The 27,357-nt window shown below is 35.5% G+C and overlaps 1 protein-coding gene across 4 annotated transcripts in view; it reads left to right on the forward strand.

The window, feature by feature from the left end:
• Positions 1–27,357, forward strand: part of ERBB4 (erb-b2 receptor tyrosine kinase 4) — a 1,297,156-nt gene that overhangs the window by 975,541 nt on the left and 294,258 nt on the right. For all 4 annotated transcript variants that reach the window (XM_005676493.3, XM_005676495.3, XM_005676492.3 and 1 more), the window contains exons 13-15: positions 11,506–11,638; positions 17,193–17,286; positions 26,262–26,416. In XM_005676493.3, coding sequence (XP_005676550.2) covers positions 11,506–11,638; positions 17,193–17,286; positions 26,262–26,416 — 382 coding nt within the window. The remainder of the gene's footprint in view (positions 1–11,505; positions 11,639–17,192; positions 17,287–26,261; positions 26,417–27,357) is intronic.

The raw sequence follows: 27,357 nt of genomic DNA on the forward strand, positions 1-27,357 counted from the left end.
CTTCAGCTTTCAGCATTATATCTCTTGGACATTTAGCCACTTTTAAAACCATGAACATATTTTATTGTTCTGTAGAGTTATAGTTGACTTAACAGTTTGAGGAAGAAATGAAACAGTTTGAAGAAAGCAGCTTTGTGGTGCTATAAATAAAATTAAGCATTTTATTTTTCATTTTTAACATCTTAGAGTGAAAAATGTTTGCATGAAATCCATGTATCAAAATTTGGGCTTCGGTCTCATAGTACATTGGATCCAGCGTTCTTAGAAATGTAATTATCCTATAAAATTTATCTCAGAGGTATTGCTGATGTTTACACTGAGCCTGCAATGGGACTGAGACCATTTTATTACCCACAGTATTATCTACAAGTTCAGTTAAATTCAGTTCAGTTCAGTCTATTAGTCGTAGCTGACTCTTTGTGACCCCATGAATTGCAGCACGCCAGGCCTCCCTGTCTATCACCAACTCCCAGAGTTTATGCAAACTCTTGCCCATCGAGTCGGTGATGCCATCCAGCCATCTCATCCTCTGTCGTCCCCTTCTCCTCCTGCCCTCAATCCCTCCCAGCATCAGAGTCTTTTCCAATGAGTCAACTCTTCACATGAGGTGGCCGAAGTATTGGAGTTTCAGCTTCAACATCAGTCCTTCTAGTGAACAGCCAGGACTGATCTCCTTTAGGATGGACTGGTTGGATCTCCTTGCAGTCCAAGGGACACTCAAGAGTCTTCTCCAACACAACTGTTTCAAAAGCATCAATTCTTCGGCACTCAGCTTTCTTCACAGTCCAACTCTCACATCCATACATGACCACTGGAAAAACCATAGCCTTTACTAGACGGACTTCTGTTGGCAAAGTAAGGTCTCTGCTTTTTAATATGCTACCTAGGTTGGTCATAACTTTTCTTCCAAGCAGTAAGCATCTTTTCATTTCATGGCTGCAATCACCATCTGCAGTGATTTTGGAGCCCCCCAAAATAAAGTCTGACACTGTTTCCACTGTTTCCCCATCTATTTGCCATGAAGTGATGGGACCAGATGCCATGATCTTAGTTTTCTGAATGTTGAGCTTTAAGTATCTGCAAGTGGGTAAACTTAAATATTGTTTCATTTTAAATTGTAGATACTGCGTTTTTAAACATTCTTTCTTAGTATACCACACACGAGATACACACAAGCACATATTCATTACAAGCCGGATACACAGACATACAGCATAAGGTATGTATTTATATACTCACACAGCACATATACATACCTGTACACTACCCTAGAACTCATACACAGCATGCACACAGATAAATGCACATACCTACCATCACCATAACATACGCTCACCTAAATCTATATATCAGCTTGGTAGCTTAAAAGGAAGAAAAACAGTCTTGATCTTTAAGTTATTCTTTTAGTTCAACATGACTTAAAACAGTAATGACAATAAAAGAAAAACTTCACCTCATCTGTATAGTGTATAACTTGAGCAGTCTTAATCTTTAAAGTCAAAAATTTCAAAGTAGACTTTATGGTTTGACGAGATGGAGAGAAACACCAGGGTATGAAAAGTTGGAACATTTTTTTGCCTCCTTTATTTTTACGGTTTTGGGACAAACCAGTGCTAGTTGGAAGGAGATTTAGACTAAGTATATAATAATATTTGAGGTTTCTGTAAATAATTAAGCATAAAGATTTTAACACTAGAATATAAACAATGAAGACATAAATATTAACCAAACTTTCATAATCTAGTTACATTTGAACTGATCCATCTCCATTTTAAAAATTATTTGCATGAATGCACAGAAACCCAACATAAAGAGAGAAGCCATATTCAATACTTTTAAAAATGGAAATAATTTAATTTTTCTAATTATAATAGTATTTTTATCATCAGTAGAATATAAAACAATAGACATATATAAAATAATACATACTTTTTGGTAAATAGATAAATAATGAAACATTTGTTTAGAAGCCATAATGATTAAAACTATGCTCCTGGCATGAAAACAGACATATAGATCAGTGGAACAGAATCAAGAGTCCAGAAATAAAACCACATGTAAGTTTAACTAATATTTAATAAAGATGACAAGAATATTCAATAAGAAAAGGATAATTGATCAGTAAATTAAGATGGGAAAATAATGACAATCACATGCAAAAGAAAGAAATTGCACCCCTATATTATACTACTCACAAAAATGAACTCAAAAAAGATTAAGGACTTAAACATAAGCCCCAAACCACAATATTCCTAGAAGAAACACTGAAGATTGTAGGTTCCTTGACACTGGTTTTGGTAATGACTTTATGGATATGACACTGAAAGCAGAATCAACAAAAGCAAAAATAAGTGGGACTCCATCAAACTAAAAAGTTTATGCATAGCCAAAAGAACAACAAAAGCAATCAACAAAATGTAAAGCCAAACTGTCTAATTGGAGAAAATATTTGCAAGTCATGTATCTGATAAGGCCTTAATACAAGCATATATAAAAGTATATAAAGAACTAAAAAACTGAATAACAAACAATCTGGTGTGAAAATGTGCAGAGAATGTGAACAGATGTTTCTCTAAAGAAGACATGCAAATAGCAACAAGTCATGAAAAGGTGCTCAACACTCAACGTCACTAATCAGTGTGTGTAAGTCACTTCAGTTGTGTCTGACATTTTTCGACCCTATGGACTGTAATCCGCCAGGCTCCTCTGTCCATGGGATTCTCCAGACAAGAATACTGAAGTGGCTTGCCATTTCCTTCTCTAGGGGATATTCCTGACTCAGGGGTAGAACCCATGTTTCTTACTTATCCTGCATCGGCAGGCAGGTTCTTTACCACTAGCGCCACCTGGGGGTAGGGACATGTTAATGCAAATTGAAACCACAATGAGACACCAATTTCTGTTAGAATTACTGCTATCAAAAAGCAAAGAGATAACAAGTGCTGGTGAGGGTGTGGAGAAAAGGGACCTCTAGTACACTGTTGGAGTGAATGTAATTGAGGCAGTCATGATGGAAAATGGTACAGAAATTCCTCAAAAAATCAAAAATAAAATTACTATACCTAGCAATTTCACTTCTCTGCATCCTCATGTTCATTGCAGCACTATTCACAATAGCCAAGATATGGAAACAATGTGTCTGTCAACAGTTGACTGTATAAAGCATATGTTGCATGTATATAGATTGATATATACACACAGTGGCATATTCAGCCATAAAAAAGAAGAAAATCCTTCCATATGTGGCAACATAGGTAGACCTTCAGGACATCAATATTAAGTGGATTAAGTTAGACAGAGAATGACAAATATTGTATGACAGCAGTTTCATGCAGAATCTAAAACCATTAAACTCACAGAAACAGGGAGTAGAATGATGGTTGCCAGAATCTGAGGAGTAGGGGAAATAGTAAGGTACTGATCAAAGTGTACAAACTTTATAAGTTCTGGAGATCTAAGGTTCAGTTCAGGTGCTCAGTCATGTCCGACTCTTTGTGACCCAATGGATTGCAACATGCCAGGCTTCCCTGTCCATCACCAAATCCTGGAGTTTATCTTAACTCATGTCCATTAAGTCGGTGATGCCATCCAACCATTTCATCCTCTGTCGTCCCCTTCTCCTCCTACTTCAATCTCTCTCAGCATCAGGGTTTTTTCAAATGAGTCACTTCCTCTCATCAGGTGCCCAAAGTATTGGAGCTTCAGCTTCAGTGTCAGTCCTTCCAATGAATATTTAGGACTGATTTACTTTAGGATGGACTGGTTGAATCTCCTTGCTGACTCTGAAGAGTCTTCCCCAACACCACAGTTCAAAAGCATTAATTCCTCGGTGCTCAGCTTTCTTTATAGACCAACTCTTACATCCATACATGACTACTAGATCTAAGGTACAGCATAGCAACTATAGTCAACAAAACTCTATTTTATATTTGAAAGTTGCAATGAGAGTAGAGATTTTATGTTTCCACCACCACAACAACAAAATAGTAATTATGTGACGTGAAGGATATATTATATTAACTTATTGTGATCAACACTTATATGTGTATCTAATCACATTGTACACCTTAAATTTAAGCAATGTTAGAAGACTAAAAACTTTATCTTAGTAAATCTGTAAAAAATAAAACATGATCATAATTGTGCAAACTTTAAGTCTTTTGATATAATGAAAATAAACATAATTAAAAGAAAAGAAAACAGAGTTTATCAGCTCACAGAACTGGGAAGTGCAAGGGGGATCTTCCTTCAGGTACAGATGGCTCCAGGGGTTAAACATTACCATGACTCAATTCTTCAACATTGCCTGATTCTGCTTTCTTAATAGGTCAGCTCTCTTTCTTTATTAGTAGCATTGACTGCAGCCATGAAATTAAAAGACACTCACTCCTTGGAAGGAAAGTTATGACCAACCTAGACAGTGTATTAAAAAGCAGAGACATTACTTTGTCAACAAAGGTCTGTCTAGTCAAGGCTCTGGTTTTTCCAGTAGTCATGTATAGATGTGAGAGTTGGACTATAAAGAAAGCTGAGCGCCAAAGAATTGATGCTTTTGAACTGTGGTGTTGGAGAAGACTCTTCAGAGTTCCTTGGACTGCAAGGAGATCCAGCCAGTCCATCCTAAAAGAGATCAGTCCTGGCTGTTCACTGGAAGGACTGATGTTGAAGCTGAAATTCCCATACTTTGTCCACCTGATGCAAAGAGCCGACTCATTTGAAAAGACCCTGATGCTGGGAATGATTAGGGAAGGAGGAGAAGGGGATGACAGAGGATGAGGTGGTTGGATGGCATCGCCGACTCAATGGATATGGGTTTGGGTAAACTCCAGCAGTTGGTGATGGACAGGGAAGCTTGGCATGCTGCAGTTCATGGGGTCACAAAGAGTTGGACATGACTGAGCGACTGAACTGAACCATGTGTACAATGGATAGCTAGTGGGAAACTGCTGTATAACATAGGGAGCTCAGCTCGGTGCTCTGTGATGACCTAGAGGGTTGGGATGGGGCTTGGCTCAAGAAGGAGGAAGTGTGTGTATACTTTTAGCTGATTCACATTGTGTGTACAGCAGAAACTAACAGACATTGTAAATCTTCATCCTCCAATTAAAGAAGAAATATTTAGAAGTCACTAAAAATCTTTATCCCTGCCCAGAGTATTCTCCAGGATTATGAGTATGGGTAAAATAGCCCTACTTTCTCTCTCTCAACATCTGTGTTGTGGAAAGAACCCTGACTGACCCTGCTTGGGTCAAATATGCCTATCTCTGGACAGTTCAACTATTTTCTCTCTCCCACCAACTATTCAAATAAGTTTTTAAGTCAGTCCCTTCAAAGCATTTGAAGTGATATATTATAGAAAGTGTTCGTTACTCAATCATGTCCAACTCTTTGGGCCAAAGGACTGTATGTAGCCCTCCAGCTTCCTCTGTCCATGGAATGCTCCAGGCGTGAATACTAAGAGGGTACCCATTCCTTTCTACATGGAATTTTTCTGACCCAGGGGTCAAACCCATGTCTCCTACTTTGCAAGCAGATTCTTTACCATCTGTGCCACCAGGGAGGCCTCATAATTTCTCTGCTTAAATCCTTTCATTAATTTCCTACAGATCTTTTGCCAAGGCAGAAAAGCCTACATACTCTGGACATTGTTCACCTCAGTGGCTCATCAGATATTCCTTTTCCACTCAGTGTGCAAGTCCAGTCAGTTTTGTGAAAGCTTAATCTATTCCCTGCTCAGACTCGTAATGGCTAGATTTGTAAAACCCAATTTTCCCCAGACCTCTCTGCCTTAATAATTTTCATTTATCCTTCTCATCTCAGATTGTTGTCCCTCTTTCTGTGGGCTGACCTTATGACACCTACCCATTAAGTTAGGAAAATCATTATATTTTCTCTCTATATAGATAGATAGATAGAGATTGCTTATATATATATATATATATATATATACACATATATATATATAGAATTATTTATCTAGTGCTGTCTTCTTAACTGGGCTGTAAGCACTACATAACACAATATGTATGCTATTTCATATGTCCTTTATACCCCCATTTCTTAGCAGTGTCCAGCCTAAACTAAGAAGTTTCTCAACAAATACTTCTAAAAGTAAACACGTGGGTATACTTGTATGTTTCTACATTTCTCTTAAGGACATTTACTGAGGGCACAGATAAATTAAAAACTCTGCATTATATACTATAATATATAGTATATATTAATAATATGATGTCTAATCAGAGAGATAGATGTTATTATTTACTTATAGATAAGTAATATGTAAATAATTGCCCAAGGCTGCATGGCTAGTCATAGAGTAAGGATTTGATCTATGTTGATTCAATCAGAAAAAAAAATGAACTATGACAACTAAATCATCTTTTTCAGCTTTCATAAAAAAGATTAATGGTATCTGCCCAAAGACATTCCAAGTCAAACCCATGCCTCTACATATGGTAGGTAGTGTAAACAGCATATGTAGGTGGTCTTGTACAGTGAAAAAGAAGATATTATTTCTGCCTTTGTGCTTGCAGACAGGTACTTCATTTCAGTGTTTTGAGCTAATCCATTTACTTTCACACATAGCAAGATCCATTATTTAAGCTTGACTCTATGTTAATGAAAGCAAGTCCAATATTCTCTGTAAAGGTCAAAATAATAAGCACATTATTATCTCTCCAATATTTTAATAGACAGATACAAATCAGATGTTATAATGAAAAAAAATTTTTGCAGCTTCCAAAAAAAAAAGAAGTTAAAGGTTGCCTAATGGCTACATTGCTAAGCTGCAAGCCACCGAAAAGACCTTTTACGCCTTCCTTTGGGACTATCACCCTGGAGGGTCAGAGGGCTGTTGAATTCTTGGTACTGATTGAAAACTTCTTTTCTCTTAAGAATTTCAAAGTAGTTTCCTTGGTCTTTTGTTCTGTGCTTTGTGGAGATGTTTCCCAAGGTTTCACTCAGTAGAGTGACTTTTGGAAAGAGTCTGAGAAGAAAGTAATTATTATGATTTCTGACTTATTATTGCTTTGCTCCAATAGTTACTGTTTCCCAGATTCAAAGCTGCTCTGAAATTGAGCATCTGAATACAGACTAAGAAAAGTAGTAGGTAAAGAAAAGAAGGTAGGAGTCTGAGTGATGCTAATACTCTCTTCTTTAACTAATGTCAAAGGAGAGAACAGAAAATCGAAGGAGAAGGGACAAGAATGAGAGTAATTTTTTCAAGCCCCCCAGAATGAATGTGAATAGGTAAAATAAATAGATCAAGGAATTGATGGACTATCATGAAATGGGCAGCACAAAGGTGTACTGATGGTTTTATCAACACCCTAAAGGAAGAAACTGAAAGCATATTTAAGGCTTGGACAGGAGTTGATACACGAAGAATGTGAGACATTGATTATATTTTCTACAAGGATAGGAAAGGGAGAGATTCATGATATTCTGCAGTATGATTTTGAATATAATCTGTTTATCTTTGCAAGTTGCTTTTATAATACAGCTATTGATTTTTTTTTCCTTAAGGTTTCTTCTGATAATTATATTTATCCCATAAGCAAGTACATACAAAATTTGTATATAAATGTATGTATGTATGTATGTGTCAGAATATGAAACACTCTATCAGTAACCTTAAAATGCCTCAATGCTTATAAAATGGGCATTCGATCATAATATTTTAGTATCTCTGATCTTTTACTCCTTTCTAATCTTCATCTGTTGTATAAAATTTGATTTTACACATTTATATTCAGTCAGCTTGATTGAACTCTCTTTCTTATTCCTTATACCTTTATTAATTAGTGGGAAGTTACTTGTACATCTAGGAATCAGTGATATGAGACTTATGTTAAGATTTCCTTTCTACAGACATTTATTTTATACAGTGAAAGAGCCCTCTTTCTCTGCATTGTAAATGAATCAGAAAGAGAGACCTCTTGCTATTTGTTAAAATCAGTACAACAGCTAAACTGTCAGCCTTTCCTGAGTAAAATATCAAATCATTCAATTTTTGAATAATTTTCCCAAAAGATGAGAAGAATAGTTACAACATATGCTATCTTAAGACATGGAATCAGTTAAGCAAAGTCCACAAACTTTATAAGTTAGCTAAAATAGTTAATATTATGAGAACAACATTCCTTTAAGTTTCAAGAAAACACTGTGTATAGTCACTGTTTCTTCAGATTATCTTTTAAAATTATTTTAATGTCTACTGCAAACACAAACTATATCATTAAAATAGCAAATTAAAAATCTATGTAGCTCAGAAGCTAAAAGCAAAAGAGATAAAATGAAAGAATAAAGAATTTCATTTTCCAAAATATGTCATGAAAAAGAGAAAAAACGGGAAGAGGATAGTTTGGATAAATAGTAAAATCGATGATTTTTAACTACAATGATCATAGTAAAGGTAATTTGTTACATACCTTAAGAGCTGGCTATTGGGAAAGACTCTGATGCTGGGGAAGACTGAGGGCGAGAGGAGGAGAGGACAACAGAGGATGAAATTCCTGGATGGCATCACTGACTCAACAGACATGAGTTTGAGTGGAATCCAGGAGATAATGAAGGACAGCGAAACCTGATGTGCTGCAGTTCATGGAGTTTCAAAGAGTTGGACACAACTTAGCAACTGAACAACAACAACCCTAATTAAAGGCAGAGGTTGTCAGATCAGATTAAAAAGGCAATACCCAACTGTACACTGCTTACAGTACATAGACGTCAATCATAAAGACATATATATTAAAGGTGAGAAAATACACCCTGAGAGATAGATCAATAGACATAGATCAATAGATCAATAGAAAAGTCAAGAAATATGAATAGACCTGCAAGTATGAGGACAACTGATTTTAAACAAATATGCAAAGATAATTTACTGGAAAAGGGATTGCATTTTCAACAAATGGTACTGGAAAAATTGAATATCTACATGCCAAAAAAAGAAAAAGATAGTATCTGTGTTGGTGAATTTTATGTGTCAACTTGACTGAGTCATGGTTTCCCCAAGTATTTAGTTAAACATTATTTGTGGATGTGTTTGGAAGAGTGTTTCTGGATGAGATTAATATTTGAATTGGTGGACTGAGTGAAATGAAGTGGATAGGTATATTCTAATTCATTTAAGACTAAAAAGGACATACTTAGTCTCTCTGCCTGACTCCTGAACTGGTGCATTAGTCTTCTTCTGCCCTTAGACTGAGACTTAAAATATCTGTGCTTCTGGTTCTCAAGCTCAGACTAAAACTGTATTGTAGGCTTTTCAGGGTCTTCAGAGCCTCTTGATAAGAGTGAAAGAGGAGAGTGAAAACACTGGCTTAAAAGTCAACATTAAAAAAACTAAGATCATGGTATGTGGTCCCATCACCTCATGGCAAAAAGATGGGGAAATAATGGAAACAGTGACAGACTTTATTTTCTTGGGCTCCAAAATCGCTGTAGATGGTGACTGCAGCCATGAAATTAAAAGACACTTGCTCTTTGAAAGAAAAGCTATGACCAACCTAGAAAACAGAGGTCCATCTAGTCAAAGGTATGGTTTTTCCAGTGGTCATGTATGGATGTGAGAGTTGGACCATAAGGAAAGCTGATTAGGCTTTTGAACTGTAGTGTTGGAGAAGACTCTTGAGAGTCCCTTGGACTGCAGGGAGATCCAACCAGTCAATCCTAAAGGAAATCAGTCCTGAAGGACTGATGCTGAAGCTGAAACTCCAATGTTTTGGCTACCTGATGGGAAGAACTGACTCATTGGGAAAGACCCTGATGCTGGGAAAGATTGAAGGCAGGAGGAAAAGGGGATGACAGAAGATGAGATGGTTCAATGGCATCACCAACTCGATGGACATGAGTTTGAGCAAGCTCTGGGAGTTGGTGATGGACAGGAAAGCCTGGCGTGCTGCAGTCCATGGGATCTCAAAGAGTCAGACATGACTGAGCGACTGAACTGAACTGACTGGGTCTTCAACTTATAAACAGCAGACAGACTTCACAGCCTCTATAACTGTGTGAAACAATTTCTTATATCAAAGTATATAAAATATGTAGATACAGATATGAATATACCTATTTATTCTGTTTTTCTTCAGAATCCTTACTAATGCAGTATAATTTGCAAACTCACTATAAATAGGCTATATGGGCAAAAACCCATCAAACTTCTAAAAGGAAATATTGAGCAAAATTTTTGTTACTTTGGTTTAGACAAAAAATTTTAGATATAATGCCCAAAGTACAATTTATAAAAGATAAAATTGATAAGTTGCACTTCACCAATATTTTAAAATATGTACTTTTTAAAAGAGTGATAAGTAAATAAAAAGTTAAGACTAAGACAGGGAGAAAACATTTGCAGAATCTATAAAGAACTCTGGATGCTCAATAGTAAGAAAACAATCAATCCAATATAACATGAGCAGAAAATTCAGTGCCACTTCATCAAAGAAGATAGCAAGTAAGCACATTAAAAGATGTTCAATATCTTTAATCATCTAGAAAATGTGAATCAAATCCATAACGAGATTCCACTACATATTAGGAAGGCTAAAATTAAACAGGCTAGCTATACCAAGTATTGGTAAAGATGTGAGGAAACTTCAGTTCACAAGTTGAATTTGTTGGTATGGGGAATGTAAAATGCTACAATATTTTGAAAAATTATCTGATAGTTTCTTAAAAAAAAATTAACCCTCTGCCTACCATATTATCCACCCATTTCATTCCAAAAATGAATAAATAAATAAATAAAATGAAAGTGTATGTGCAAACAAATGTGCACATGGATGTTCATAGTAGCTAAATTTGTAATAGCCACAAGTGGGAAACAATCTAAATGTCTAGCATTATGTGACTGGTTTAAAAATGTTCTATATGCATACAGTGGGATATACTGAGTAATAAAAATGAATAAATATTGATACATGTAACAACATGGATGAATCTCAAAGTAATTATTCTGAGTTAAAGAAATTACCTAAAAAAGATAACATACTGCATATTTCTATTTACATAAAATTCTAGTTAATACAAACTAATGCAAAATTATTCATTTTTTCCACTTTTAATATTTGTTGTTTTATGATAATTATCACTTGTTCTATTTCTGCATGAATTTCTTATATGAAATTGAAGCCAAAATGTTTGTTGTATCAGTGGAGCAAAGGGTTGGCTTTAGACAGATATGTTCTGTTCCTTACCTTAACTGGAATGTTAATTTCTGGCACTCTCCCTCCCTAGAATTCTGATAGAGGTAAGAGGCATTTGTTCACCATTATGAAAAATGCAGTGGTGCTATCTACATACAGTGACTGGGGCTCTGCGCTAGGGAAATACGGAGGATAGAGTGAGCCATAGTGACTAGATAGGCAGACAGACGTCTGCCACAGATCTCTTTCACAACGACTCCTTTAGAAACAGCTTTACTTAGGAAGATTCATATTAACATGGTTAGTTTGGACACAGGCTTCTGTTTTATTTCCCCTTGATTTTGGTGTTTTTCAGCTGCTGAAGGAATGGTGTGCAACCGTCTCTGTTCAAATGATGGGTGTTGGGGACCTGGGCCAGACCAGTGCTTGTCATGCCGTCGCTTCAGCAGGGGAAGGACGTGCATAGAGTCTTGTAACCTCTATGACGGGTAAGGCATCTTATGTCATCTTTATCTCATGAGCTTTGAGGTATTGATTGGTTCAGATATTAAAATAATCAAAGAGTGGTAAAATTTCAGAATATGTGTACTGGCCAAGACGTTTAAGGAGAGTTTGTGTGGCATAAAGAAAAAAACATAAAAAGGAATTGTTTTAAGAAGGAATAATTTTGAGTAAACAGATAGGTCAAAATGCATATTGACATATTGACTATTGTGTATATATTTTTTAAAGTATATAAATATGGGTAATTCTTAATAGATTATAGAAATGTATACCTCTCCAAATTGAAAAATGTTTCTATTTTCTTTATGAAGGACATTATGATAAGTAATACTTCCTCTCATATGTGTCAACAATTTTTTTTTCTCTTGTTTTCCTATTAATTTTCATCTGGAATGACTGCATAACTTTTGATTTTTTTTCCATTTAGATTGTGAGGCTCTTTGATTGTGTATTAGGAACAACACACATGTCTATGTTTCAGACAAGCACAAAGCCCTATAGAGAAATTACCTTTGTATTTTCTAGTTGAAAAGGTTTTCTGAAAGTGCTTTGTCACTTTCTAAAGATAACCTAAGCTGTATTTTAAATCAAGTATTTTAAATTCCATCTACAATACTGCAACAATCAAATTGACAACAATAAACCCTAGTATATACCTCGTTGTGTGGCATTTCATATACTTATAAAATCACTTTAACCTAACATACCATTTCATGCATCACAGTTGTCCTTCATTAGTACTAAAATAAAAATTTTAGTACTGTCCCTGAGTCAAATTTCCTTATATTGCTCACTGAACAGGTTTTCAAGGGTTTGTAAAACCGTAGTTTTGAAGTTCTTTCTTCTGTCTTATAAATTGTCCCTATTTTAACAACCGTTTTCATAATCTCAGATAACATTGTATTTTTGCATTTTACATTAGAAGGATAAAAACCAAAGGATCTCAATAATAGTGATATGTCTCTTCTTTGAAAGATGACCAAGACCAATTCCCTCCATGAATTTAGGAAAAAATACTAAAATTAAAAGTTTAAATGTATAATCACTTTTAAAAAGTTATTTAATAGTTTGAGATGGTGATGATGATTGTACAAGTCTGTGGATATATTAAAATAGCATTGAATTGTGCACTTTCAATAGAAGAACTGCATAATATATGAATTATATCTTAATAAAGACAGCATCCAAATAAAGGATTTAATAGTTTTATCAGGAAAATTCGACTTGAAACTTTGTAGAGCACAATCAACTCATAAAGTTGATAATGAATGGCAAATTATTTGCTACTTGCCTCATTGAATTAAATTGTATTAATGCTTGTTCATATTATTATGAAAGAAAGATATTTTCTGTACATAAAATACTTCAGATAATCATGCTTCTTTGTGTGTATAGCAATTGATGCCTTTAAAATGGAACTAATAGACTTTAATTCTATTAAGATACTGTTACAATAAGAGTTTATTGAATATGTATGTGCATTTCTAAGGAGGGAATAGATTCTGGAAATCATTTTATCAAATAGTGAGAAGTAGTAGAATTAAATGTTGACCAATGTCAAAATGTAGTTGAAGTACCAAACCAACACTGGAAATCAGGACATCTGATTTTCATCCTGTTTCTTTCCAGAAGCCATTGTATTTTCCTTAAATATTTCAGTTTTGAACTTGTCAGATATATGAAATTGATAATGTGGATGAATAGATTATCTATACTACTCTCTGTCTCATTTTTATGAGACAATGAAAGCTAAGCAAAGGAAAAATACTTGTTCCCTAAATACACAATAAACAGTATTGATTATCTGACTGTTTTGAAAGCTTTTGTGTGTGTTAGTCACTCAGCTGTGTCCAACTTTCGCAGTTTCATGGACAGTACCCTGCCAGGCTCCTCTGTCCATGGAATTCTCCAGGCAGGAATACTGGAGTGGATTGCCATTTCCTTCTCCAGGGGATCTTCCTGACACAAGGATCAAACCAAGGTCTACTGCATTGGCAGGCAGATTCTTTACCATCTGAACCATCAGGGAAACCACATTTTCCAGATCATTAAATCAAATGTATTAATGTTTTTTGCCACAGTGATGGAGCCCTAGGAAATAATACACAAGGATTAGTTTAAAATATAATAAATGAAACTATGTTATAAATATCTGATGTAATTCTTGCCTACACAATGATAGATTTTGCCACCTCCAATCTGTGATACTGGTAAATTTCTTCCAACTTTGCCTGGCAGACATGACAGCCTTTGATGAAAAATGAGCTTAAATCTTAACTTAATCACTTCCTATTTGAAATGTCCATCCTTGGATAAATAACTAATTGTCCTAAATTCATTTTTTTTAATATGGAAAATGGGACTAGTGTTGATATCATAAAATAGTTGAGATTATCAAAAGAGAAAAAAGTATAATAAAGTCTTGTTAGAATTCCTACCCCTAAAAGAGTTATTTTTGTTTCCATTTAGTGTCTATAAATCTGAGCTGATTAAATGGTTAAGTAGAAGAGTCACTTTATATACTGCTGAAAATAAATGCAAATATGAAATACAAAATCAGGGAACCTATTTACATATACAAATAGCTTGACTATCATAAAAGAAGAAATTCTAAAAGGAGGATTTTTTTTTTTAGGGGGAAACACTAAGTCAGGTAATCCTGGCTGTTAGCACTCAAATCCATATCATACAAGTCATTATATTTTGGCAATTTGTAACTCCAATATGGACTTCCCTGGTGACTCAGTGGTAAAGCATCCATCTGCCAGTGCAGGAGATTTGGGTTCAACCCCTGGGAGGGGAAGATCCTCTGGAGAAGGAAATGGCAATCCATTCCAGTATTGTTGCCTAGGAAATCCATGGACAGAGGAGCCTGGTGGGCTTTGGAGTCTCAAGGAGTCAGACATGACAGGAGTCAGACACGACTTAATGACTAAATAACAAGAACAACAAACTACAATACACAAGTATTCAAAATGAGCAAGAAAACTAATTGCCATGCAATCTTAAATGTGTTTTGTTAACTGGCAACATGGCTAAATGCTTCTGAAACGTGAAGGACAACGAGAAACAACAGAAAGGGTATCAGTCTTAGCTCTTTGTAGCCATCTTTTACATTTCTCATTGAAACACTTTTTCCTTTTTAAGAGTAAACAGGATATTTAGGAAATAAAGTCTAAAGAAGTTAGGAGATTTAAGACAGAAATATTAATCTTGGTGCTGAGAACACCAACCAGTTCCAAAGCTTTTGCTCTTGATCACAGGATTGGTTAAAGTAGCACACACACAAAACTGTGAGAAAGGTATAGAGGCAAAAACACAAAGTTCAGTAACCAATGCCCATGCTTCATGGAATGTGACTTGTTAGATCAGACTCATGTGAAAGAGGATCTCTGGCAAAGTTATAGCAGAATCCCTGGGAGACAGCAAAGAAAAAATGCAATGATGGAGACAGTGACAATAAAGAAATTGCAAGGAGAATCTGTTTTGAAAACAGAAAGAAAGAGAGCCAGAGGTTCTACAGGTAGAAGTCTAGTCTATAAAAGAAAAAGCCTCTAGATTATCTCTAGGACTCTTTTTATTCTTCATTTTATTCCTCAACTCTGTATATGGATAAGGGAGCTCCAGAGAAAAGACGAGGATGGCCTCTGTCTTAAAAACATAAAAATGGCTGTCTTCATTTAGTATCCTAATTCTTTCATCACCCAAGAAGCTGTTTTCAGAAATGGTGCTTTGCTGATGATTGCAGACTTTGTTGTAACAATCATATAATCTCATTTACACATGATATTTTCGATTCTCTTTACAATTGAATTCCATTCCCCACCTCCACCAGCACCACATCATTTTAACCCTTATATTCTGGAGTTTTCCTCTGTTTAATATTTTATATCACTCATGTTGATAAAACATGCAAAATAAAAAGATTATGTATTTGACAGTTTAAACTCTAGAAATTTTGTAAAAACTTAATCCATAACAAACTAACACCTCAATTTGAGTGCAAAATCCGTGTAAGTAAATATGTACATCCACACGTAACTCATGCTATTTATTTTGAAAACCAAACCATTATTTTACCTTGAAGTAGATGTAATCTTAATATAATCAACAGAAAATATAGCCCATCCTGTGGATTTCAATCATTTGTTAAGGCTTTATTATCACCAAATGAGATATTTTGCTATGAAAAAAAGAATGGAAACTAAAAATAAATTTGAATTTATTACCTGATTAATGCCCAATTGCCATATTTTCAGTGCTATCAGTTTGGAATGGTCACTCATGATACAAAGGCACAAAATAATAAAGTAACTGTAAATATTTAGTCAAATTTTGTTAATGATTCATAGCTGACATTCTAAATTGTTTATAGCCTCATCCTCTCACACATTAGTGGAAACAACGTGGTTGTTTGCATATTATACAGTGTTGTGAGCTGTGCTAAGTCGCTTAAGTCATGTCCAACTTGTACGACCCAATGGACTGTAGCCCACCGGGCTCCTCTGTTCATAGAATTCTCCAGGCAAGAATACTAGAGTGGGTTGTCATTTCCTTCTTCAGGAATCTTTCTGGCGAAGGCATTAAACCTGCATCTCCTGTCTTCTGCATTGGCAGAAGGGTTCTTTACCATAAGCACCACCTGGGAAGTCATACATAATGGATATGCAATCACTGAAATGAAAATTCTAGAGTAGATATTGATTAGAAAACTTATATATTGGTGACATTTAATATTCTAATAGCCACAAAATGTAAGGTTTGGGGAAGGGATGACCATCATCCTAGATTTTAATTAAAAAGTTCCAGGATGTTATCCTTAAACTATTTTTTATTAATTTTATATCATATAGAATTACTTCAAAAAGAGTCTAAACTGAAAAGAATGTTGTGATATTAGATCAATAATCTAAGAAAATAAAATCTACCATGAAAAGATATTTTCTGTAATTCTCCAAGGCAGATATTTTGAAAGAAGAAAAGAAATCAAAGCATTTTTTGAAGTTTCACTAAAAATAAATTGAAGAGTCTTGGGATTTGAAGGACAAGGATAGGGAACATTCATGTAACTTAGCAACAAGAAAAATACAATAGTTCTTTCAAAGTTTAAAAAATAAGGCTTCAGCCAAGAGTAAAATTTTATATAGAGACAAATAGGCACAGCCTTACTTAAAATAGCAGAAATGGTTCTGCTGTGTCATCAAAAGAGTAATACTTTCTTTTTTCTTTTCCTTTTTTCTTTCTTTCTTTTTTTTTTTGAGATTGCTGGAGTATCTCTCACAAGAGAGAAGTTTCCTGAATGAGTCTGTCGTTGAACCCAATGGAGGGCAAGAGGAGCCATCTGGCTGCAGTTTATCTTTTCTCCTAATGGAGAACTTACTCGTTAATGTACAGGGAAATGATTCTGATGCTCCTGGCAAATAGAGAAACAAACTCTAGAATTTACTCTGCCAATAGGACTTTTAGCAGATGTTACTTCATTTGTTAAGTTGACAGCTTGTTTGCTTACACTGCCTCATGCTGCTGGTGTTTTCACAGTGAATTTCGGGAGTTTGAGAATGGCTCCATCTGTGTCGAGTGTGACCCCCAGTGTGAGAAGATGGAAGATGGCATCCTCACGTGCCATGGACCGGTAAGCCTGAAGACATCTGCGGTTGTGTTGGCTTATTTGATTTCATGTATGAATATCTGTTGAGTCATTGCTGTGGCGTTTATCCACCCATTAAATAGGTATTTTTAGAATGCTACGGGGAATCACATTCAATAATTTCCCCTCAGGAGGTTTACAGCTTAAAAGACTTAAAACTTCAGTTTCTTAAATATTTATTTCCAACATAATTATTTAAAAAATATATATATGGTGTTGTCCTTAAAGATTGCATTGTGGTGAAAAGAGAGATACACACATGACTAAGTGGAAGCAAAATAATTGATAAAACATAAATATGTATAAACTGTTATAGGAACACATATGAGGGAGAAACTGAACCTTTGAGTTGAAAACTGGGGCACCAAAGACAGCCAAAGAAAAGGTGTGTTTGAGCTATGCTTTTAAGAAGGATCTAGACTGAGGAATCATGTAAAGATTTATAAATATGAAAGTTCATGTTTTATTTGAGGTAAACTGTAACATATTCATATCTATGTTTAGTCCGTTAACTTTGATAGCATTAGGAGGAAAAATTGAGAAAAGGGGGAAGGCAAGCTTTCGTAAATTAAAATCTAAAACTATGTAATAAAATACTGTGGCAGAGAGAAAAATTGAACCATGTTGATCAAAGGAGGGGCTATAGCATTAGGAAAGTCCTCATGAACATGCTGACATTTGTGTAGTTTGAAGTTAGTTTTATGGAGAAAAGTGATAATTATTTTTTAGACCTTCCTTTGGTTCCCATCATTCTTAAAATGAGACTTCTTCTTAATAATGAGGTCACTATGAGTTTGTCATTCCAAAGTGTCATATTCATCCTTCTTTAGACAAATTTTCAGTTTATTTGCCTGTTGAATCATCTATCAATAGAAAATTTGAGGACCAACATTGGAGTGTTGCCAAGAGGTCCATGCTGCTCCGTAAGAATTCATTTGAAATTTAAATAGCATTAATTTTTTTCTACCAGAGTGCTTATTCAGCACTTAATTAGCTTAGAAAAAAAATTATCATTGAGCCCTCCAAACTTCCATTAGGCCCCAGGGGGCTGTTGTAGAACTTTATCTAAAGAAGGATGTGGGATACTCGGACAGTTCAAAGGACTACCACGAGGATGATTAAGTTTGGAAAAACAAACCTCTGAGAAAAAGAAGTGATGGGATTTGGCCCAAAGAACCAAAGTCTAAAAGACAATTTAGTATGTAATGATCTCCAAGTAAGTATGCTAAGGGCATGTGTGGCTATTTTCTTTTTCTGCTAAGGGTGGTTAGTAATGGAAAATACAATTAATCTGCAGTGTGAGAAATGTGGATTCTGTAAAGAATGTTCAGAAACAGGAAAGTAAAATTCCATTCTGGGTTGTTAAAGTAAGTTGACCTGTCTCTGTAAAATTTGTCTAAAAACTATCATATCTAGGAACCATATGTCTGAGAATGAAAAAAAAAAAAAAAAAGGATCTTTCAGAGAAAGAGAGTTTGAAACCATACAGTAACAATAACCAAGAATTTGGCCATCTTCTCTGAACAAGGCAAACTGCAAAATCAGTCCTGTTCCTGTTCCACTCCTTATGCTGCCTCCTGTGGTATACAAGTATGCTAGGAAGTAACTAGCTTATTGATGTCTTTGTTTTTACAGTCTGTTCCTCAAAGGAATTGAGATAGTTCTTAAAAATACACATTAAAAAGCCTTGAAAGTGAATATTCTTGCAATTTTCAAAATTTTTGATAATCAAGAAAGAATGAAAAAACAGATTTTTAATGAACATATTTTGATTCTGTAAGGATGGCATTGGTGAGTCAAATGCTTAAAATCACTATTCATTGCTAAAATTGTGAATGAATACTTCTAGAGATTAGAGAAGGCCAAAAGTCAAAAGTACAAAAAGCTCAGTAAAGTTGAATCACTCAGCTATGAAAGATCAGAGCATGAAATCAAGAACACTGGCTTGATCACTTGATCAGTAAGCCTTGAAATGCTAAACAAGAGCATAGTGTTTTTTCCGTTATTCTATCTGAAAAAACTGCCAGAATTGAGCTTAAGCAACATTATGTAAGGTGTATGCCTGTTTCTGGGTCTACATGTTGTTTATCAAAACTAGAGACAGTGGTGGGTTATGTGTCATGTAACTGGTATATATCACTTAGGATATCCAAGAGGTTCAGGAAACTTCTTCATGAGACTGACATTATGATGACACAGAAGAAGTCATAAAGCTAATTGGAATTCCCGCACCTGGCCTTGTGATGTATTCTGTTGAAACCTCATTTTCTTGATCTGTCAGTGTTTCCCTAATGATAATAATAGATAAATATGTATATTTGTCAAACACTATTACACCTGAAACATACTATCATGTGCTCCATTTAAAATGCAAAGAAATTGAACCCATTGTAATGACTAGAAAGTTATTGCAAAACTCAGCAAGTTAGTAAGATGTGGAGCTGGAATTCAACTATAGAAATTTTGACACCAAATTCCACACTCTTTTCATTTCACTTTTTTTTTTTTCTCTAGACGGCAATGTCTATAATGTAATAAGAATAATGCTACCTGGGAATATACATCACCAATGGATGTAAAATGGATGATATTATCTTATTTAAATGTGACATGTTCAGGGTAATCTTGAGAGGGATAGATCTGAAATAAAGCAAGCCTCTGGTTTTGTATCCTTGTCTGTCTGCCCTTGGTTTTATTTATTTTATTCTTTATTCTATTTCTTCCTCTTTTTTAAAACAATTTGATCTTTTCTGACACACTTTCACTATTCCTATATAGTCCTATCAAGAAAGATAAGACAGGGAATGCAAGAAGAAAAAGGACATCAGATAAAGTCAAAGGAGACCAAAATACAGCCAGAGAGGCAGCAAGAGAGGAGAAAGCCTAGGAGATGGGACCCGACAAAAACTAAAGTAGCTGTTAAGTCAGGTTAATAAAGCTTATGTTGCCCTAATAAGTAACCACCATATTGCAGTAGACTACAGAAAAATATTTAAATATATTTCATGGAAAGTGCCCTGAAAGTCTGGGAAGCTTTCTCGGACCCTCCCCCTCGTCCCCACTCTGTGATGGTCTGGCATTCCAAGAAGTTTTGAATTTATGGCACCTCTGGTGGCTCAGACTGTAATCTGTCTGCAATGCAGGAGACTTGAGTTCAGTCCCTCAGGAATGTTCCCTCAGGGTCAGGAACATTCCCTGGAGAAGGAAATGGCTACTCACTACAGTATGACACCACTCATGGCAGAAAGCAAAGAAGAACTGGAGAGCCTCTTGATGAAAGAGGAGAGTGAAGAAGTTGGCTTAAAACTCAGCATGCAGAAAACTAAGATCATGGCATCCAGTCCCATCATTTTATGGCAAATAGGTGGGAAAACAATGGAAACAGTGACAGACTTTATTTTGGGGGGGTCCAAAATCACTGCACATGGTGACTGCAGCCAGGACAGTAAAAGATGCTTGCTCCTTGGAAGAAAAGCTATGACCAACCTAGACAGCACATTAAAAAATAGAGACATTACTTTACCAGCAAAGGTCCATCTAATCAAAGCTATGGTTTTTCCAGTAGTCATGTATGAATGTGAGAATTGGACTATAAAACATGCTGAGTGCTGAAGAATCGATGCTCCTGAACTGTGGTGTTGAAGAAGACTCTAGAGAGTTCATTGGACTGCAAGGAGATCCATCCAGTCAATCCTAAAGATCAGTCCTGGGTGTTCATTGGAAGGACTGATGCTGAAGCTGAAATTCCAATACTTTGGCCACCTGATGCGAAGAAGCGACTCATCTGAAAAGACTCTGATGCTGGGAAAGATTGAGGGCAGGAAGAGAAGGGGATGACAGAGAATGAGATGGTTGGATGGCATCACCGACACGATGGACATGAGTTTGAGTAGGCTTCAGGAGCTGGTGATGGACAGGGAGGCCTGTTGTGCTGCTGTCCATGGAGCCGCAAAGAGTCAAACATGACTGAGCAACTGAACTGAATGGACTCACTGCAGTATGCTTGCCTGGAGAATTCCATGGGCAGAGGAGCTTGGTGGGCTACAGTCCTGGGGTATCAGAGTCAGACACACTGAATGAATGACTAACACTTTCACTCTTCACATGTACATAAGATCCCCACATCGTGGCAGCAGGGAAAGAGAGGCCGGAGAGTTTAGCATCAGCAGTTTCTCAAATTGCTTCTGCTTAATTTCTTTATCCATAGTAAGACATACCTCCCATCTAGTGGGAGGGAATTTCTATATTCTATGAAGCTGAAAGTTCAGAGAATTAGATACTGGTGAATCATGGCTTTGTCTTTTACAGTAACTACCAAAGAAAAATGTCAATTGTCACTGAGAAATAAATGAAATGTTTCTGTCGGGATTTAGCCTATTCTTTAGTTTTCTGTCTAGATTACTGAGTTCAAGGATAGCTTAAAATCAGAGATAAGGAAGAATATTGCCTTCACCTTTGTTTGCTATTATTGCATTTATTAGTTCATTCCCTGGGCCTAGAATCTTAAAAGTTTTGGGAAAATAATGATAGAAGAGTTTGCATTAGACACACATGTATTTCTTTAAATCTTTTTATTAAGGAAATGAGATGAAGAATCAGTACATTTCATTCCTCTTGAGATATGTCAGACTATCTTTTTGTTGTGGCAGCTCTGGACATTTGATTTCATATCATGGTAATATAGTCAAATAGTTAAGAGATGCTCTAAATATAAGGAAGTTAAAAAATATATCCTATTAAAGTATGCCTAAAGATTAAATGTGAATTTAATTTTAACTTTGTAAAACTTTTACATCTGTTGATTTTACCTAGACATTTTTTTACATTAGAAGAATTTTATAGAAAAATAATTCCTAATTCTGTGACTGCCTAATTTACTCCTAGTAAATTTTATTCTTGTGTTCTGAAGATGACATCAGCTTGTCTCTTGTCTTGTACAAAGTATGCCACTGAGCTTACTTGCATAGTAAATGATTTTGTATAATAGGCAGCATTACGTGCCTAAGTACCCATGAGCAGGTGTTAAAATTGGAAGCATGTTAAGTATTCTTTTTTGGTAGGAAATAAGTTGCCAGTAGCAAACTCTTCAGGTTGAACAGCAATTCTATTTCATAGGAAAAAATATATATGTATATAAATATTGAATATATGTATATACATGTGTACATGTTTATATACATATAAAATAAATATAGGAAATTAAGAAAAATGAGACATAAATATATCTATATCTGCTTATCTAGTTAGATCTTAGTTAGACAGATTGATAGATTCTCACTTCAAAACAGTCAAAAAGGTAATTGATTGAATCTCACCAGTCTAAGATTTCCATAAATTTCTTTCAGATTATCCTTTTTTTCTTTGCACTGCTATTCTTCATAAGCTGCCTTTATCTTTAAATTTTAAAATATTATATATTTTTTAATTTTATTTTTGTATATGTTTTAAACATTTTATTTTGTATTGGTATATAGCCAATTAATAAATGATGTTGTGACAGTTTCAGATGGCAGCAAAGGGATTCAGTCAAACATGTACATGTATCCATTCTCCCCCAACACCTCTCCTATCCAGGCTGCCACATAACATTGAACAGAGTTCCATGTGCTATACGGTAGGTCCTTGTTAGTTATCCATTTAACATAAAGCAGTGCATACATGTCCATCCCAAACTCCCTAACTATCCCTTCCTCCCGCCCTTCACCTAGGAAACATATTCAGTTCAGTTCAGTCGCTCAGTTGTGTCCGACTCTTTGCGACCCCATGAATCGCAGCACGCCAGGCCTCCCTGTTCATCACCATCTCCTGGAGTTCACTCAGATTCACGTCCATCGAGTCAGTGATGCCATTCAGCCATCTCATCCTCGGTCGTCCCCTTCTCCTCCTGCCCCCAATTCCTCCCAGCATCAGAGTCTTTTCCAATGAGTCAACTCTTCGCATGAGGTGGCCAAAGTACTGGAGTTTCAGCTTTAGCATCATTCCTTCCAAAGAAATCCCAGGGCTGATCTCCTTCATAATGGATTGGTTGGATCTCCTTGCAGTCCAAGGGATTCTCAAGAGTCTTCTCCAGCACCACAGTTCAAAAGCATCAATTCTTTGGCGCTCAGCCTTCTTCACAGTCCAACTCTCACATCCATACATGACCACAGGAAAAACCATAGGCTTGACTAGATGGACCTTAGTCGGCAAAGTAATGTCTCTGCTTTTGAATATGCTATCTAGGTTGGTCATAACTTTCCTTCCAAGGAGTAAGCGTCTTTTAATTTCATGGCTGCAGTCTCCATCTGCAGTGATTTTTGAGCCCCCAAAAATAAAGTCTGAGACTGTTTCCACTGTTTCCCCATCTATTTGCCATGAAGTGATGGAACCAGATGACATGATTTTCGTTTTCTGAATGTTGAGCTTTAAGCCAACATTTTCACTCTCCTCTTTCACTTGCATCAAGAGGCTTTTTAGCTCCTCTTCACTTTCTGCCATAAGGGTGGTGTCATCTGCATATCTGAGGTTATTGATATTTCTCCCAGCAATCTTGATTCCAGCTTGTGTTTCTTCCAGTCCAGTGTTTCTCATGATGTACTCTGCATATAAGTTAAATAATATACAGCCTTGATGTATTCCTTTTTCTATTTGGAACCAGTCTGTTGTTCCATGTCCAGTTCTAACTGTTGCTTCCTGACCTGCGTACAGTTTTCTCAAGAGGCAGGTTAGGTAGTCTGGTATTCTCATCTCTTTCAGAATTTTCCACAGTTTATTGTGATCCACACAGTCAAAGGCTTTGACATAGTCAATAAAGCAGAAATAGATGTTTTTCTGAAACTCTCTTGCTTTTTCCATGATCCAGCGGATGTTGGCAATTTGATCTCTGGTTCCTCTGCCTTTTCTAAAACCAGCTTGAACATCAGGGAGTTCACGGTTCATGTATTGCTGAAGCCTGGCTTGGAGAATTTTGAGCATTACTTTACGAGCATGTGAGATGAGTGCAATTGTGCGGTAGTTTGAACATTCTTTGGCATTGCCTTTCTTTGGGATTGGAATGAAAACTGACCTTTTCCAGTCCTGTGGCCACTGCTGAGTTTTCCAAATTTGCTGGCATATTAAGTGCAGCACTTTCACAGCATCATCTTTCAGGATTTGAAACAGCTCAACTGGAATTCCATCACCTCCACTAGCTTTGTTCGTAGTGATGCTTTCTAAGGCCCACTTGACTTCACATTCCAGGACGTCTGGCTAGATTAGTGATCACATCATCATGATTATCTGGGTCATGAAGATCTTTTTTGTACAGTTCTTCTGTGTATTCTTGCCACCTCTTCTTAATATCTTCTGCTTCTGTTCGGTCCATACCATTTTTGTCCTATTACTCAGCCATAAAAAAGAATCAAAGAATGCCATTTGCAGCAACACAGATGGACCTAGAGTATCATACTGAGTGATGTAAGTCAGACAGAGAAGGAGAAATATTGTATGACATCACGTACATGTTGAGTCTAAAAAGAAATGATATAAATGAATTTACAAAACAGAAACAGACTCACAGACTTCAAGAACAGGATTAAAGTATTATGTTTCTTGATTTCCTGATGCCTTATATCACCGCTTGTAATGTCTGGCTAGATGTAATACACTCCCATGCATAGACTGATCCCCAACTCCCTGCCTAATAAATAGACCTGTATTATGTCTCCTTGGTCTTGTCTGTCACATTCACATCTTTATAACTGTAAACCTAATAATATTAAACAGCCTTCTCTATACTAAGTATATCTTATTTATCTAAATTATGTTCTATGTGACCTGTCATAAATGTTGAGCCCTATGGTTATAAACAAACTTGTGAGGACAGGAGTTGAGATAAGAAGTTCCAAGGAACAAAAAGAAGAGGAATCCTGAGAAAATACGGTATTAAAAAGGAGACTAAAACACATTTTGAATAGATAATATCATTTTTACTTATTATGCAATTATTCAAAACAGTCAAATGTGTAAATATATGAACATATTTTAAGACAATAGCATTTTTCACCACGATGTTCTCAATTTGATTTGAGAAAGCACTACTTATCATATCTTGCATGCTTACTATCCCCAGCATCAAATCCAAATCAGTTCCTTTGGAAAAAATTTTAGGTGTTTAATAGGAATTTAATATTTTTACTTTTATTATAACATTTAAATATATTTTCCTGTTATTGCTTATTATAATTGTATGTATTAGATATTATAAATTGTAAACATAAATATATAAAGTGACAGTATAATATAGATTATGGTCATAGTTATATCATCTCTTTTTAGTTTCTCCATATAATATTCTTTTGTATCCAGTTTATTATTATGGAGTTTTTGACATTTGCTCTTTAGATTGTGCTTTTATTACCCTCAGTATTATACTGTGATTTTCTAAAATCTCTATTCATAGAGATGATATGATTTTAGCATTATAGGTTGATTTGAGATGGACAGTAATTTAGAAATTAAATTTGATTTACCTAAAGTGCCTAATTCCTGATAATTCAATCACAAAAAAATTTAAATTCATCGTTCAGATACTCATGGTACTACCAAAGGAAAGTTTACATCTCACTTGTATATGAAATTCAGTGTTAAGCCTAATGCCTATCATTTCCTCATCTTCATTAACTCACGATCATATTGACATATTCCTAGTGACTATGATTAAATATTTCTAGGAAAAATGTGTTGTTACCAAATACTGTTGCAGTATAATCTCACTGGGAATAAATGACAGAAAGAAAATATTGATGTCCTTCTAGAAAAATCACTGGACAGTTTTGCTGATTGAAAATCTATACTAGCAGCATCCCCTTTTGTACTTCTGAAAATGCTCTTGGGGACATTTGGCCATCCACTGAGGTCTCAGTAGCTAAACTAGATGAATACATTCCAGAGGAAAAGGCACCCATTTTTCTTTCTTCATTGTTTTTTCTCACACTTTTTAGGGACCTGACAACTGTACAAAGTGCTCCCATTTCAAGGATGGCCCAAACTGTGTGGAAAAATGTCCAGATGGCTTACAAGGGGCAAACAGTTTCATTTTCAAGTATGCTGATCAAGACCGAGAGTGCCACCCGTGCCATCCAAACTGCACCCAAGGGTAAGCAACTTTACTGGCCAAAAACTCAATCAAGTGCATGTTGCTAATCAAAAGGTACACACATACATGTTTATCCCTGAGGCAATCTAGTAAATATATGATACTCTCATGGAAAACTCTATTCATCTTTATATATGTTCATTTTAAGAGAAATCATTTCTGCAAGAATGCTTAATGGAATTGAATCTATACCCACTAAAATGTTTCTGTTTAACATTTTCTAATGACTTCTATCAACACCTTCATGAAGTTGGTATCACATATACATTGTGTGCGGTATAGAAATTCTTCCAAATTTTGCTGGAAATTAAAGGTATCTGAAAAAACAAGCAGTTATACTTTTGAGATTCCACTTGATAAAAGTCTTTAACAGAGACTTTATGTTTCTTTGTTGTTACAATCAACTTATGTGAGGATCTCTCTTTGATAAATGCTGCCTTGTATTACTCCTTCAACAAAATATAAGCAAAAGCAGTGATGATAAAAAAAAGGAATTTAGTGATATGTATATTAATAAAAATGGAAGTACATTTTGTGAAAGTAATTCTATCATAGGTTAGCATATTACCTAATGTAACCGATGTAGGACAATTCAAAGATGGGTACACATTTTTTTTAACTTTTCAAAAGGATGCATTGTAAAATGAATAATAATTAGAATACCTTTGATATTGATAACAGTTGAATAACAAAGACATTACATAAAGAAGAAAAGCACTGAACTATAAAAGAAATAGTGTCACTGCATCCAATGAATCTCAACAACTATTTCTTTAAAAGACAGCAAACCTATTTTAATAAGGACTTTTCTTTTTCTTTTTTTCCTCTAGAAGGTGAATAAATTTAGAATTGAGAGCAGGTTCACATGCGCTATCTTCCTTCTATCCAAAACTCCTCTTCACCATTGTGAGTGCCCACACACATGTGCACATACACGTACA

This window comes from Capra hircus, chromosome 2 (genome assembly GCF_001704415.2).
Source record: "Capra hircus breed San Clemente chromosome 2, ASM170441v1, whole genome shotgun sequence".
NCBI classification, from domain to species: Eukaryota; Metazoa; Chordata; class Mammalia; order Artiodactyla; family Bovidae; genus Capra; species Capra hircus.